This window comes from Mustela putorius, unplaced genomic scaffold (assembly GCF_011764305.1).
Source record: "Mustela putorius furo isolate JIRA1106 unplaced genomic scaffold, ASM1176430v1.1 tig00000827_pilon_pilon_pilon, whole genome shotgun sequence".
Lineage (NCBI taxonomy): Eukaryota > Metazoa > Chordata > Mammalia > Carnivora > Mustelidae > Mustela > Mustela putorius.
The window spans coordinates 109,530-125,652 of NW_025421489.1; the positions used below are offsets into that span (position 1 = coordinate 109,530).

At 36.5% G+C, this 16,123-nt stretch overlaps 1 protein-coding gene across 7 annotated transcripts in view; it reads right to left on the reverse strand.

Moving 5' to 3' along the window:
- The window catches only part of LOC123393332 (ankyrin repeat domain-containing protein 26-like), a 78,900-nt gene that overhangs the window by 31,057 nt on the left and 31,720 nt on the right, over window positions 1-16,123 (reverse strand). For 5 of the 7 annotated variants that reach the window (XM_045084936.1, XM_045084937.1, XM_045084939.1 and 2 more), the window contains 3 exons: window positions 12,785-12,878; window positions 6,325-6,407; window positions 69-221 (listed from right to left, as the gene is read on the reverse strand). In XM_045084936.1, coding sequence (XP_044940871.1) covers window positions 69-221; window positions 6,325-6,407; window positions 12,785-12,878 — 330 coding nt within the window. The remainder of the gene's footprint in view (window positions 1-68; window positions 222-6,324; window positions 6,408-12,784; window positions 12,879-16,123) is intronic. The other 2 variants (XM_045084942.1, XM_045084941.1) reach the window with 2 other exon arrangements.

Genomic DNA, 16,123 nt, shown 5'->3' on the forward strand with positions numbered 1-16,123 from the left:
TATCCTAAAACACTTCATATAATTTAACCACCTACAGATTAACTTGACATGTGACATTTCATACATACCTGACTCCTACTCTGAGTCAGTTTTTCCTTTAAGTCTTTTACCTCATCTTCTAAATTCATACGACAACGTGATGTCACCTCCAGTGAAGCCTCTGACATAGATAGTTTCTTTAGGGTATTGGCCAGTTCTTCTTGAAGTTGTCTCACAGCAACCTAATGAGACATTTCTGTTACTGGATTTATAAAATCATCTTACTATTAAATTATGTTAACAATATATAACTTGAACCTATGTACTTGGAAAATTTCACTACAAACATCAATTCATCTCCTTTTCCTAACATGTACACATTATGGCTGTTTAATGAATTTGGCTAAAGACACAAAAAGATGTTCTCTGCCTAGTCAGTATTATGTTACTTAGTTAATTAATTCAGCCCCACTATCCTTTCCTTGTGGGTGAATTTTCCCAAAGCTTCCCAATCGACTGAAGTCTCAAAAAGAAATGGGTATATAGGTGGGACTAACATTGGTAAATTCTACAGTATGAAATGTTTTCCTTCTTTTTTATTAGAGGCTTCAATTAATGTCAGAAATTCCCCACATGTTCAATCCTCTGCTCAAATCCTTTTAATAGATAACTATCTCAGAATGTAAGTGAGGTCATTCTAAGGGCCTTCAAGACCCTAGATGACCTGGCTTTCACCTCTCTCCCTGACCTCCATTCCTGCTACACAAGAATCCTGCCACCCCTCATTAATCTGAAAATGGAGATCCAATGCCCAATTAATAAATTACAGAGATACAACTCTCTTTGTGTTGGATAAACTTAGGCCCAAATGATAGCAACTGAGATTTAAAATGAGCAAATTATTTGTAAAATCGCTTACAAAATTATAAATAGCAGTGGGAAGATTAAATCAAATATAGTTTTGCTAAAGCTCATCACAATTGGCCCAAATTATGATTTAATGAAAAGGAAGGGCCTGCAAAGGATTAAAAGGTCATAAGGATACATGATTTCAGACTAAAAATTCAAATTTATATAAATAAGAATAAAATTATGCCAACCTAAAATGTATATAAAGCTACTATGTGTAGTTTGCCTAAATGTATAAATATATAAAAGTATATATGTATAAACATATATTTATACTTATAAATATATACTTATATATATATATAAAAAGTACTGAGATACTGTACTTTTTATTCAGTTCACTTGGGAAATCTGGAGCTAACTGTCAAGTTAATTCACTTAATTGAATCTCAATTTCAAAATATGTATGCTTTAAAAATCCTCTATGCTTGCAGTGTTGGCTTTTAAAATATATATACATATATACATGGAGAAAATATATATATACAAAGACATATATATATATACATATATATGTATACATATATATATACACACACATGAAGTATAGATATATATACACACACATACACACACATATATGTACACACACATAAATAAAACAATAATTTCAGAAAATAAAATATATGTGTACAAATACATACACAAGTGTACTTCAAAATAACTAAAGAAAATATCCCAGAACTCCTTTTGTTACCACTTCTATCTCCTTTTGTTTGCAAAGGTGATTCTTTAGAATTCCATCTTGCAAATCAATCAATGTGATACAACAAATTAATATGAGAAGAGAGAAGAATCACATGGTCCTCTCAATTGATGCAGAAAAAGCATCTGACAAAATCCAGCATCCGTTCCTGATTAAAATGCTTCAAAGTATAGGGATAGAGGGAACATTCCTGAACTTCATCAAATTTATCTATGAAAGACCCACAGCAAATATCATCCTCAATGGGAAAAAGCTTGCAGCCTTCCCGTTGAGATCAGGAACAAGACAAGGATGTCCACTTTCACCACTCTTGTTCAACATGGTATTAGAAGTCGTTGCAACAGCAATCAGACAACAAAGAGAAATAAAAGGTATCCAAATTCGCAATGAAGAAGTCAAACTCTCTCTTGGCAGATGACATAATTCTTTATATGGAAAACCCGAAAGACTCCACCCCCCAAACTACTAGAAACTCATACAGCAATTAAGCAACGTGGCAGGATACAAAGTCAATGTACAGAAATCAGTGGCTTTCTTATACACTAATAATGAAAATACAGAAAGGGAAATTAGAGAATCGATTCCATTTACTATAGCACCAAGAACCATAAGAAACCTGGGGGAATAAACCTAACCAAAGAGGTAAAGGATCTGTACTCGAGGAACTACAGAACATTCATGAAAGAAAACTGAAGAAGACACAAAAAGATGGAAGACCATTCCATGCTCTTGGATGGAAAGAATAAACATTGTTAAAATGTCTATACTGCCTAGAGCAATCTATACTTTTAATGTCATTCTGATCAAAATTCTACCGGTATTCTTCAAAGAGCTGGAGCAAATAATCCAAAAATTTGTATGGAATCAGAAAAGACCCTGAATCACTAAGGAAATATAAAACAAAATATAAAAATAAACAATAACAATAAGAAAAATAAAGCTGGGGGCATCACGTTACCTGATTTCAAGCTTTATTACAAAGCTGTGATCACCAAGACAGCATGGTACTGGCATAAAAACAGACACATAGACCAGTGGAACAGAGTAGAGAGCCCAGATATGGATCCCCAACTCTATGGTCAATTAATCTTCGACAAAACAGGAAAAAAAAATCCAGTGGAAAAAAGACAGTCTCTTCAATAAATGGTGCTGGGAAAACTGGACAGCTATAAGTAGAAGAATGAAACTCGACCATTCTCTTACACCGTACACAAAGATAAACTCAAAATGGATAAAAGACCTCAACGTGAGACAGGAATCCATCAGAATCCTAGAGGAGAACATAGGCAGTAATCTCTTCGATATCAGCCACAGCAACTTCTTTCAAGATATGGCTCCAAAGGCAAAGGAAACAAAAACAAAAATAAACTTTTGGGACTTCATCAAAATCAAAATCTTCTGCACAGCAAAGGAAACAGTAAAAAAAAACCATGAGGCAACCCACGGAATGGGAGAAGATATTTGCAAATGACAATACAGACAAAAGGTTGATATCCAGGGGCGCCTGGGTGGCTCAGTGGGTTAAAGCCTCTGCCTTCGGCTCAGGTCATGATCCCAGGATCCTGGGATGGAGCCCCATGTCAGGCTCTCTGCTCAGTGGGGAGCCTGCTTCCGTTCCTCTCTCTCTGCATGCCTCTCTGCCTACTTGTTTCTACTACTACTGTCTGTCCAATGGAAAATAAAATCTTTAAAAAAAAAAGAAAAAGAAAAAAAAAAGGTTGATATCCAGGATCTATAAAAAACTCCTGAAACTCAACACACACAAAACAGGCAAACATATCAAAAAACGGGCAGAAGATATGAACAGACACTTCTCCAATGAAGACATACAAATGGCTATCAGACACATGAAAATATGTTCATCATCATTAGCCCTCAGGGAGATTCAAATTAAAACCACATTGAGATATCACCTTACACCTTTAGAATGGCCAAAATTAACAAAAAAACAGGAAACAACATGTGTTGGAGAGGATGTGGAGAAAGGGGAACCCTCTTCCACTGTTGGTGGGAATGCAAGTTGGTGCAGCCTCTTTGGAGAACATTGTGGAGATTCCTCAGGAAACTAAAAATAGAACTTCCCTATGACCCTGCAATTGCACTCCTGGGTATGTAGTGAAAAGAAGGGCCATCTGTACCCCAATGTTTATAGCAGCAATGGACAAGGTCACCAAACTGTGGAAAGAACAAGATGCCCTTCAATGGATGAATGGATAAGGAAGATATGGTCCATATACACTATGGAGTATTATGCCTCCATCAGAAAGGATGAATACCCAACTTTTTGTAGCAACATGGACGGGACTGAAAGAGATTATGCTGAGTGAAAAATGTCAAGCAGAGAGAGTCAACTATCATATGGTTTCACTTATTTGTGGAGCATAACAAATATCATGGAGGACAAGGGGTGTTAGAGAGGAGAAGGGAGTTGGAGTAAATTGGAAGGGGAGGTGAATCATGAGAGACTATGGACTCTGAAAAATATTCTGGCATCCTGTTCTCGACAAAGTTGTTTTTCAGTATAATACCGTTCTTCCACAACCAAAAGACATATTTTCATTAGGATTTTGGATGACTCTGTTAAAAAAAAAGTCAACAGCTTAAGAGAGCTTAAAAAAAAATGTTAAAAAGAAATGGCCTTTTTAAATACAATGATTTTTATCCTACATGAATAACTCAAATTTTAATTTAAATAACAGTTAAATTTGTCATAGATATACAGGTAGATATAGTATGTGAAATAAACTTTCTTTACAAATCATTTAACTAATTCCATCATAGTCGCAAGGTGATTTAGCCTATATTTTAACATAAAAGATCCAAAACTGGGGTGCCTGGGTAGCTCAGTTGCTTAAGTGTCCTACTCTTGGTTTCAGGTCGGGTCATGATCTCAAGGTTTTAAGATCCAACCCTGAGTCAGGCTCTGCACTCAGAGTCTGCTTGAGATTCTTATCCTTCCTTTTCCCTCCCCCTCTACACATTCCCCTACTCATGCTCTCTCTCTCTAAAAATAAAGTATTTTTTTTTAAAATAGCCAACATGCATATTTATCTCAATTTACCCTCCATCCCTTCATTCAGAAAATATACATAGGGTTTATATGAGAAGCCAAGAATTCCAATAAATTAATGATTTTAGCTATAAATATCATAGTTACTATTAGTATAAAACTAAATTTTTTATCTATTTTATACCTAAGTAATATACATTAAATCAAAGTGATATTATAAATAATAGTGATGGAAATATGCATATATACAATGGAATATCCCTCAGCCATCAAAAATGGTGAATATCAACATCTGCATCAATGTAATGGAACTGAAGGAGATTATGCTGAGTGAAATAAGTCAAACAGAGACAATTATAACATGGTTTCACTTATTTGTGGAACATAAGGAATAGCATGGAGGAATTAGAAGGAAGGGGAAAATGAAGGGGGGGAAATCAGAGGGGGAGATGAACCATGAGAGACTATGGACTCTGGGATACAAATTGAGGATTTTAAAGGGGAATGAGGTGGGGGAGTTGAGTGAGCCCAATGATGGGTATTAAGTAGGGCATGTGTTGCATGGAGCCCTGGGTGTTATACACAAACAACAAATCACAGAATACTACATCAAAAACTAATGATGTACTGTATGGTGAATACCATACCATAATAAAAAAAGAAATCACTGGATTGTAACTAAGAAGCGCAAAATAACTTGCCCTAGCCTGAAACAGAAGAAAAACACAAATCCATAAACTTAACTTTGTCAGTTTTTTAAACTAAACAATTCATTACATGTTACATCTACCAAAAAATGAATTACATGATTTTCAATGTTACAAACTTAAAAACATTTTATCTTACCATACCTTAAACAGTGAGCCCCAATAGTGCCTTGGAGGATGTTTTTTAAAGATTAATAACTAGAGAATAGGCAAACTTAATATTAGGAGCCAAAATCAATAAGCATCAATCAGAAAAGAAAAACAAATTCCTAAATTTTAATTCAAATTATATACTATGATAGTATTATACATCACTATAAATTATCTGCCTGTATCCAGCTCTTGTAACGTCCACTGAAAGTAGATAAGAAAAAATGTTAATAATATTTACAGATTCCCTATACCGAAATGAAATAACTGAAAATGTGCCTGTTTATTACCCAACTACAAACGTCCCATCCTGGAAGGTGTGATTCTACAATGGGCAATTGTGTTGATTTTATGACCCTACTCTCTGAAGTCAACTACACAGAGATCACAAGGCAAAATAAATCTTTAATCTTGGCATTAGTGACAGGCAATACAGAACTGCACATTTTGAACCACTGAGAACTGCACATTAAGAACCACCAAGAACCACTCCTTCTACATGAGTCTAAGTCAGTAGTCATCATTGTTATACTGCTCATAATTTCAACTGCTTAAACATAGGGTTCAGTATTTGATGTTACCTTTTTACCATGTAAAAACTTACAAAAATGGAAGAAGGAAACAATATTCAGGAATTTTTTTGGTCCAATTCCAAGGATAAAGTTTAACTATAAGCTACTATAAATTCTAACAATATTTTAAATTTGGTAACTTGTAAAATTTTACATAAACTAAATATTAGGTTATAATCTATCAACTTCAATACATTCTGTTCAGAAGATAATTTCAATTGAACTAAGTTACATTCTTAAAGCAGGGAAAACAATATAAAATTGGAAATTTAAATTTAAATTTGTATATACCTGCAGGTGTTTATTTTCACTTTCATTAAAACTTTCTTCCTCTTTTTCTGTTGTCATTTCTAAGTCTAGTTCTGCTGAAAAATCTATATATTTTATTAAAATGGACAAATTAGAATGGTTAGATAAAAACTATAACTTTCATAAAGATAGAAAACAACATCTTATCAATTAAGAGTTTAAATTAAACTTAATCTTTAGCTGAATATTTAAGAAATACTTTTAATTATCAAAAATTTCAGCACACCAAACAAACTGAGGGTTGCTGGTAGAGAGGGGGTATGGGAGAAGGGGGGGGTGGGATTATGGACATTGGGGAGGGTATGTGCTTTGTGAGTGCTGTGAAGTGTATAAACCTGGTGATTAACAGACCTGTACCCCTGGGGATAAAAAATATATGTTTAAAAAAAAAAAAAATTAATTAAAAAAAAATTTCAGCAAACCATTTGGGAAATACTAAATGTCACTAGGTTAAAGGCATACAAACATCTCAAAGAATCATTCACAAATTCGCCCACCTAATATCAAGAAACAAAACAATCAGAAACAAATTTTTAAAATGCAGCAGAATGAGGGGCACCTGGGTGGCTCAGTGGTTAAGCCTCTGCCTTTGGCTCAGGTCATGATCCCAGGGTTCTGGGATCAAGCCCCCAAAACAGGCTCTCTGCTCAGCAGGGAGCCTGCTTCCTTCCTCTCTCTCTGCCTGCCTCTCTGTCTACTTGTGATCTCTCTCTCTCTGTCAAATAAGTAAATTTTTAAAAAATGCAGCAGAAAGATATAAAATCGCAATAGACTATTCTTTATCTTGTTGTAGTATCTCTTAAACAACACCCTAAGCTTCAACTACAACATTATTCATGGTTTCCAAAATTACTAGTATTTTTTATGCCTGTATCAGTGTACAGCCTTCCTAGGGGTGTATTTCCCTGATGAATGTATAGATTCCTAAAATGTTTTCCTCTACTACTTGACAAATTTCTTCACATCTTATAGGACACAGACTGCTATGTAAAGTCATCCTTGATTAAGGCTACCCTTCCTTAGATAGATAGATCACTTTCTTTGGGGGCTACATTAGTACTATACAGATTTTTCTAGTGCATCTTCACCACATGAACTGTAAGATACTTCTTTAGGTATATATATTCCTTTTGTTACTAGACTGTATGAGACAATCTCTCTCTTTCTCTTTTTTTAAGGGGGAAGGAGGAGAAGAGGGAGCAAGAATTTTGACCAGGATCCATGCCCAGCACTGCGCCCCACATGGGGCTTGATCTCACAACTCTGAAATCCTGACCTGAGCCAAAATCAAGAGTTGGACACTCAACCCATTGAGGCCCCAGGAGTCCCTGTGTGGGATAATCTCATAAATCATCTCTGTGTAAACACTCTTTATTTTACTCAGTAATTATTTACTGAGTACCCAGTAAGTGCTAGGTACCCAGGTTTAAAGAAGCATGTAGATAAAAGGTGTCAGGAATGGATTTTGTAGAGATAATGCCTGAACTGAGACAGCAACACTGAGGTCAGACAGATTCAAAGGGGCTAAAGGGCGGGAAATGGGGGGAGTATACAAGCCCATAGTAAGACAAGGGAGAGATGCACACAACAGGGTAAATACCTGTCTAAAATACGGGAACCAAAGAGGAAGACATCACCAGCAGTTCAGAATGCCAGAGAAAAGGGCAGACAGTAGAAAGGTTTGGAGAGCTTAGCTGAACTCAAAATTAGGAAAGCTTTATATGTAATTTTAAGATACCTGGACACAAACATATTTTCAGCAATGGTTCACAGTCATATTTGCATTTGCGACAGATCACTCTAAATGCTGTGGGGAAGGATGAATTTGAGGGGCATTGTAATAAATGATGGGAGATGAATAAGAAGGCACTGATGCAAAAGAAAGATGAAGCACACCTGAACTGACAGAATCGTTCTAGAAATATTGAGGCTATAAAATTATCAGAGCCAGTACAGAATAAATCTATATTAAATGAATAAACAAACAATCTTGGGTCCCTAGCAACCAACTCTGCTCATTACTTTACAAAAGGCATCAAGTGGGAATTATTCTACATGAACTGTTTTAAGTTGCATGTATTTATTTTATAGTATTTTTGTTCCATATCTTCCTGTAGGTGCTTTGTTTTAAAAGTCCTGCTTCTTGGATCCACAAAGCTCATGAGGATATGTAACAGGAGCATGTCACTTGTATAAGTAAATAAGTTTGAATTTATGGTCTGTATTCACTACTCTAGGAGATAATTGAAAATCTTTTGAAAATATAGTGTTAGTTCTACAAGTAAAGAAAGAACATAAAACTACAGGGGTGAAAAAAATACTGTACAATTTATTAGTACCAATCTGATCATATGACTGATGAAAGGCCCTGAGTTTACTGGTACATTAAGTAGAGCACAAATTAGATATGGTTAATCAATAGGAGAATATCAGGAGAATATTATTTTTAAATGATATAGTATTCCTGAAAACCAATATTCCACCTATTCATCAAAATTAATGAAGGGGGGCACCTGGGTGGCTCAGTCAGTTAAACGGCTGCTTTCAGCTCAGGTCATGACTGGGTCCTGGGATGGAGTCCTGCATCGGGCTCCCACGTCAGTGAGGAGTCTGCTTCTCCCTCTGCCCCTCCTTCCACTTTTTCTCTCAATCTCTTTCAAATCAATAAAATAATTAAAAAAAACAACAACAACAACACAACAACAACAATAATAATAAAGGGGCATCTGGGTGGCTCAGTGAGTTAAGTGTCTGACTCTGGATGTCAGCTCAGGTCATGATCTCAGGGTCATGATCTCGAGCCCTGCATCAGACCTCATGATAAGCATGAAGCCTGCTGCTTAGGGTTCTCTCCCTCCCTCTCTTTCTGCCTTCCCTCCCTCCCTCCCCACTTTCTTGCTCTCTAAAAAAAAAAAAAAAAAAAAATAATAAAACAAGGAGATAGACAATGCGTACATAGTTGAGAAGATGGTACTGTATAGTAAATTCTCAGTGATTCCCATTATTGCTGGGAAAGCCAACTCTAAATAAAGTTGTAGAGAATATAGGAAATATTTTAATATTTGGCTTGGGAAGATGCTTTTTCTAGTAACATTGAATATAATTTGACCAATACTTGTAAATTTAAAGCTATAAAAATAAGGCTAAGAAACTTTGTTTTCAATAAGCAATCTTTAGACCTCTACCTAGTATTCCCAGCTGGGCACAAACATCTAAATATAATCCTGCCACCCACTCTCAAGTGAATGCTAAAAAAAGCCTAAAAGAAATTATTTTCTCCTAATTCTTTTCTTAAAAAATATTCTATTTATTAAAATTTTAAAAATAGGTATTTCAGAATTAGTGTCACACTTACTGATGATAAAAATTTTAACATTTAGGGAATAATCCTGTAATTCTATAGTTTCCAAAAGGAGTTTGGTTTGATAGATCATATCAGTCTTTCAAGGTTTTTTGGAAACAGCTATCCTATCAAAAAATTAAATATCTTTACAGAAAAAAAAAAGCCATAGCTTCCGAATCGCAATGAATAATAAATACCAACATAACCTGTATCTTTGATGTCCAATAGACCTGAGGAGGATGAATATGTGGCTATGATTTACCCCATGTCTAGCACTCCATCTGCTTTCAGTATTCTTTGTGGTGCTGCTGTGATTAAATCTGTTCTAGTGCAAATACCCTTAAACCATCTTAAGTGAATTCTCTGGAGTTTCCTGCTCAACTCCAAAACTTCTCAGCTAACGTGCCTTTCTTTTTCCCTTTTCCCATCACTGTCCCCTTCCTCAAAAATAATTTCTGAAAAAAAGAAAAAAAAGTAATTTCTGAGGACACGTGAATCGAGCCTCAGATTGCACATCCAGCTCTTGATTTCAGCTCCCATCATGATCTAAATGTCCCTGGATAGAGTCGCACATCTGCCTCCAGGCTTGGAAGCCAGTCTCCTTGAGGAATCCCTACCCTTCCCATTGCCCCTCCCCCGATCACTCTCTGCCTTTCTCATTCTCTCTCCATAGAATAAATACAGAAATCCTTACAACAGAGTTACTGCTGGAACTATGGTATTGATTTTTCTGCTTTTACACCCCTTTTATTATGGATTACTTCCACCATTTCTCTCCTCCTTACTTAGCACTGATATTTTACATTTATGACAACTCTTTCTACATCCCCTTGCTCCTCTCAAGCTGAAAACATGCTTACAAATAAAAAGAAAATAATGATTTCCTTCATCCTGTGGTGCTTTGAAGTATCCAGGGCCTTTCCAGGTGTCTGAAGGTGGAAGTCTACACCCTTGTGATGGAGCACATGACCCAAGGACCACTGGCATTCGCATCACCTGACAGGTCAGAATGCAGGATCCCAGACCTGTGGTCATACTGTTCATTATTTTTTGAAAGATTTTATTTATTTATTTGACAGACAGAGATCTCAAGTAGTCAAAGAGGCAGGCAGAGAGAGAGGTGAAAGCAGGCTCCCTGCGGAGCAGAGAGCCAGATGTGGCGCTCAATCCCAGGATCCTAAGATTATGACCTGAGTCCAAGGCAGAGTATTAACCCACTGAGCCACACACACGCCCCTCACCATGTGCATTTTTAACAAGGTCTCCGATGATTCAGTAAAATTGGAGAAATTCTGGCCCATACTGAGTCACTGCCACATTCTGTTACCTTAACTTCAACTTCTAGAGAAAGCCTCATGTTCGTCACTATCAATTCTTCAAAACTGGAAATGTCTTAAAAGTCATTAACTTTCTAAGCTTCCCTGATTCCCACAAACTGACCCTGCTCTCTTTCTCCTTCCAATTCTCTTACTTTGCACTCAATGATACTACTTAGGAAGTACCACCATTTTAAAGCCATTAAGTAAAGTAATACTGGGGGCGCCTGGGTGGAGCAGTGAATTGGCCATCCAGCTGTTGATTTTGGCTCAAGTCATGATGGCACCATCTTGGGATTGAGCCCCGCATCGGGCTCTAGTCTCAGAAGTGAACCTGTTTGAGGCATCTCTCTCCCTCTCCCTTTGCCCGTCCCCCTAATCACTCACTGTCTCTCTCTCTCATTCTCTCTCCATAAAATAAAGAAAGAAATCTTTAAAACAGAGTTATTTCTGGATCTATGGTCTTGATTGTTCTGATTTTACACCCATTTTACTAGGGTTTATCTTCACCACTTCTTTCCTCTATTTAGCACTAGTATCTCACATCTATAACCTCTCTTTCTGCATCTCCTTGCTCCCCTCTAGCTAAAAACATGCTCACAAATAAAAACAAAATAATGCTTTTCCTTGATCCCATGGTGTCTTGAACTATCCACTGGCCCTTCCAGACTTCTCTACAGAAACCCCTTGCTACAGAGCACATGACACAGGGACCACAGACTCTGGCATCACCTGAGAGGTCAGAATGCAGAATCCCAGACCTGCTGCTCACAATCTGCATTTTTAGCAAGGTCTCAGATTACTAAAGTTGGAGAAATTCTAGTCCATATTGTGTCTGCTACCACATTCCTTTACCTTAACTTCACCTTCTAGAAGCAAGCCTTATGAGTGTCACTATCAATTCTTCGAAACTGGAAATGTCTTAAAAGTCGTAAGCTTTCTAATGGACTTTTTATCATGGCTAAAGTTTCCTTGATTTCCCCCGAACTGACCCTCCTCCCTTCTTCCTTCCAGTACTCTTACTTTGCACTCAATGAGACTATTTATGAAGTACCACCATTTTTATGCCATTAAGATACGCACACTTATCGGTGACTAGAACATAGCTCTGCATCATCAACCAGGGCAGTCCTGAATGTCTTCCCAACCATGAGGAAAGCAGTAAGAGCAGGAAAATTTTGGTATCCTACTCTGACAGGTTTTGGTACTGGAAGCTCACTTGATATTATTCCTGCATTTCACATAGTCTGCTCCTCATTTAAAAGAATTATTTTGGTGGAGTTATGGACATTGGGGAGGGTATGTGCTTTGGTCAATGCTGTGCAGTGTGTAAACCTGGAGATTCACAGACCTGTACCCCTGTAGCTAAGAACACATTATATGTTAATAAAAAATAAAAAATTTTAAAAAGAAAATAAAAAATAAAGAATTGTTCTACTTTACCACCTTCCACTCTGAGAGCTGCTTATTGTCCTTCATTTACTCCCCGTATTCTTGACTTTCTCGTCAGTCACCCTTTTTATCCTTTCCACTTATTTCCTGGCGTTCCTTTGGTCTTAGAGTACCTTGACATGGAACTACTAAGTAAGCTCCTTTGTGGCACCCTCAATTTCATGTGTTACTGACACTGACACCTGATAAGACTTCAACTTATCTCCTTTTCAATCTTTCTCTTTTATCTCTAATTCAATAGGTGATTTTCTTTGGATATTGAAATATGTCAGTGCTCCCATTTTACACCAATATTTTATCAAATGACTTTTTAATAAAATACAAGTCTTACCTTCTACTTGCTGATTTAATGTACTTGCCCCTTTCTGATCTGCATGCCCAGATAAATGATGAACGTATGTCTCTGGGAGACTCTCAGAATTACTCTGTTAAAATGAACAACAAAAATGAGTTGCATAAAGTTTTCCTAATCATTTTCTAAGAAAATATCTTAACTTCCTACTTTCATAGTCATCAGACTCACAAATAAGAAAAGCATATACTGAAAACCAAAACATTTTAAAAACTCATATATGCTTTCTAAATTAAATATAATTTTTAATCTTCATTTGGCCACTGGCTGTAAACTGAACATCAAATGCTAGAGTAAATATTTTCTTGGACAGAACACTGACCTATATGTACATTTCCACAGGAACTAACAAAACACCTAACTCTCCTTTGCATTCCCCACCAAAATAAAAGGATATTAAAAATATGTATTTAAATAAATTCTTTAGTAAGTATATTTGCTACAAATTTAAACTGTTCCAAACAGCAGAACCTTTTTCCATGTAAAATAGGACACCTGATATAAGAAACCTTGGAGTAGATCATGTTGAGTATAAAGAACACAGTGTGGTAACTGCTGCTTCATTTGTATATAAACAAAGGCTTGGAAACTTTATTGACAGGATAATGGTTAAATGCAATGGCAAAGTAGGAAGAAAAACTTTTCATGAAATTATGTTTAAATAATAGTAAAAAGTTTTAGATATAGGTATGAAACTCTCCAAAAAGTATAATAAGCTTTCATAAGGGAATAATAAGAACATTTATTTGTTAATTACCTAAAAGGTACCAGGCACTTATTTTAGTATACCCATTTTCTTTTCTACAAACAACAATAATACCAATGGTTACGACAATGGGGTGGATCTTCCTGCTTCCTGGTCATTCCAAGACATTAGAGTGAAATGATGAACAGGTGTGATCCACGGTTCTGTCTGTCTAGAATGTCTAGAAGGTCTCCAAGACCTTCACACAACTGGTCCTTCTCATCCTTTACTTGGCAGCTCTTGCCACACTCAGAGAGATTGTTTCTGACCAACAAAATTCCGCTCGCATTCTCACCCCCATTCTAACTGCAAACTCCCCCACTGTTCCCTAACCTAACATTCCCATTTTCTTTATATGAACCACTAACAGTGACTTACAATGGGTTGTTATTCCTCATTTTTCTGCATCAACCACTACAGCCTAACCCCTCAACTTGTACAGCCTGGTATATAGCTGGTATTCAATAACAAATGTATTTAAGGTCAAAACACCTAAAATAATCTCACTGAGGGGGCACCTATATGGCTCAGTCAGTTAAGCAACTGACTGTTGATTTCAGTTCAGTTCATGATCTCTGGGTTGGGAGATTAAGCCCCATGTTGGGCTCCATGATGAGCACAAAGCCTACTTGGGAATCTTTCTGTCCCTCTTCTTCTGCCCCTCCCCACCCCTCTCACATGCTCTCTCTTTATTTTTCTCTAAAAGTAACAACAACAAGCTCACTGAGAAGGTCTCAAGTGCCAAGTCACTATACTAGGTATCGACCCTAGCACAATGCAAGGGTTAAGGGCATTGATAGCCGTGCAGTCCAAACTCCACATGTAACTTTGGATTCCCCCAAAACTTTACTCATCTCCTATTGAACTTCCTACTTCAAAAGCAATTAGACTTAAAAATAGAAAAAGTGTATATTAAAAACCAAGATATTTAAATAGAAGACCTTAGATCTCTAGAGTAGAGATCATTAGATCTGTAGATCTCATCTACTTCTTAATCCTCATTTGAATATTGACTCTGTAAACTAAGCACGGAAGGTCAGAGTAAATTATAACCTAATGCTGACCTTACCAATAACGTAAAGTCAATTAACACATTTTGTATGTCCTATATATTATATGCTGTACTCCTACAATATAAACTAAAGAAGAGGTTATGAAGAAAATCATAAGGAAGAGGAAAATACATTAACAGTACTGTACTGTATCAAATAAATCTGAGTGTAAGTGGACAAACAATTCAAACCCATCTTGTTCAAGGGTCAACTGTATACCTACACAATGTCACTGAAATTTAACATAGCCCAAATTAGAAATCCACCTGCCCATTCTAACTTTCCCCTTCTTTTCTTAACACTACTGCTATTTATTTTATTGCCCTTCAGAAATCTTCACATTTCAAAAAAGGGTCCTCGATATTTAGTAAATCACTAATACTGCTGTGATCATTTTTGTCTCATGTTTCTATAGTGCCCTTAACAGTTTACAAAGTGTTTTCATACTTGTTCATTACACATACCTGAGAGGTAGGTATTAGAACCATTTTTATGAATGAGTTCTGTGACATTCAAACAGGTTAAACAAGTTTTTCTGGGATCCCACAGCTACCAAGTGACAGAACCTGGATGCCACTGTATCTTTTGACTTCAAACACAGTGCTTGCTGTACTGTATAGCACCTACCTGTCCTAAGAGATCAGGCCCCTTTAAGCTCCCTCCATAGTCTGTCACCTTAGAAAAGGTCATCGTTACCTTACACTTACGTTTCTGTAAGTAAGGCTGCCACAAAGATACTCAAGGCATACTATTTTAACTATCTGAAATAGTTTTACCTATTGAAAGCACCACTAAACCAGGGATGCCTAGGCATTTCTGGGATAGAGCCCCAGAAATGGGGAGTGGGGAGCCTGCTTCTCCCTTGCCCTCTGCCCCTCCCCCCACTCATGCTCCCTTTCTCTCTCTCTCTCTCAAATAAATAAATAAAATCTTTTTAAAAATAAATAAAACACCACTAAACCAGTGGTAATAATACCACTAATACCATTATATTACTATAATTTTTATTATAATCACAATGCTCCTTGTAAATCTACTTAACAATCCAAATATAATAGTTTCAGGGGCCCCCCATGGTTCATTTGAGCTCTGTGCTCAGACTGGAGTCTGCTTCAGATTCTCCCTCTCCCTCCCACTCACTAACTCTCTCTCTCAACTACATAGATACACAAAATATTTTTAAAATATACATATACATATGCATATACATACATACAGATAGATAGATAGATAGACAGACAGATAGATAGATACAGTTTCAAGTCCCAGGTATCATCTTTTCAAATTCCAACTTGTGAAAAACTAAAATCCAAACTCTTTCTAGATCTCATTAGGAATTTTGCACATCCATATACACCACAGAATCATATATCTGGCCATAAGTGGCCTGGAGTAATTCTTTGGTTATTTAGATAACTTAATTTCAAAACACAAACTAATTCCTTATCACGTCTAAGCCTCCGTTTTCTGCAATACTACTACTACACAGTTTTCATTAGGTTAAGTTTGTAAATTAATAGA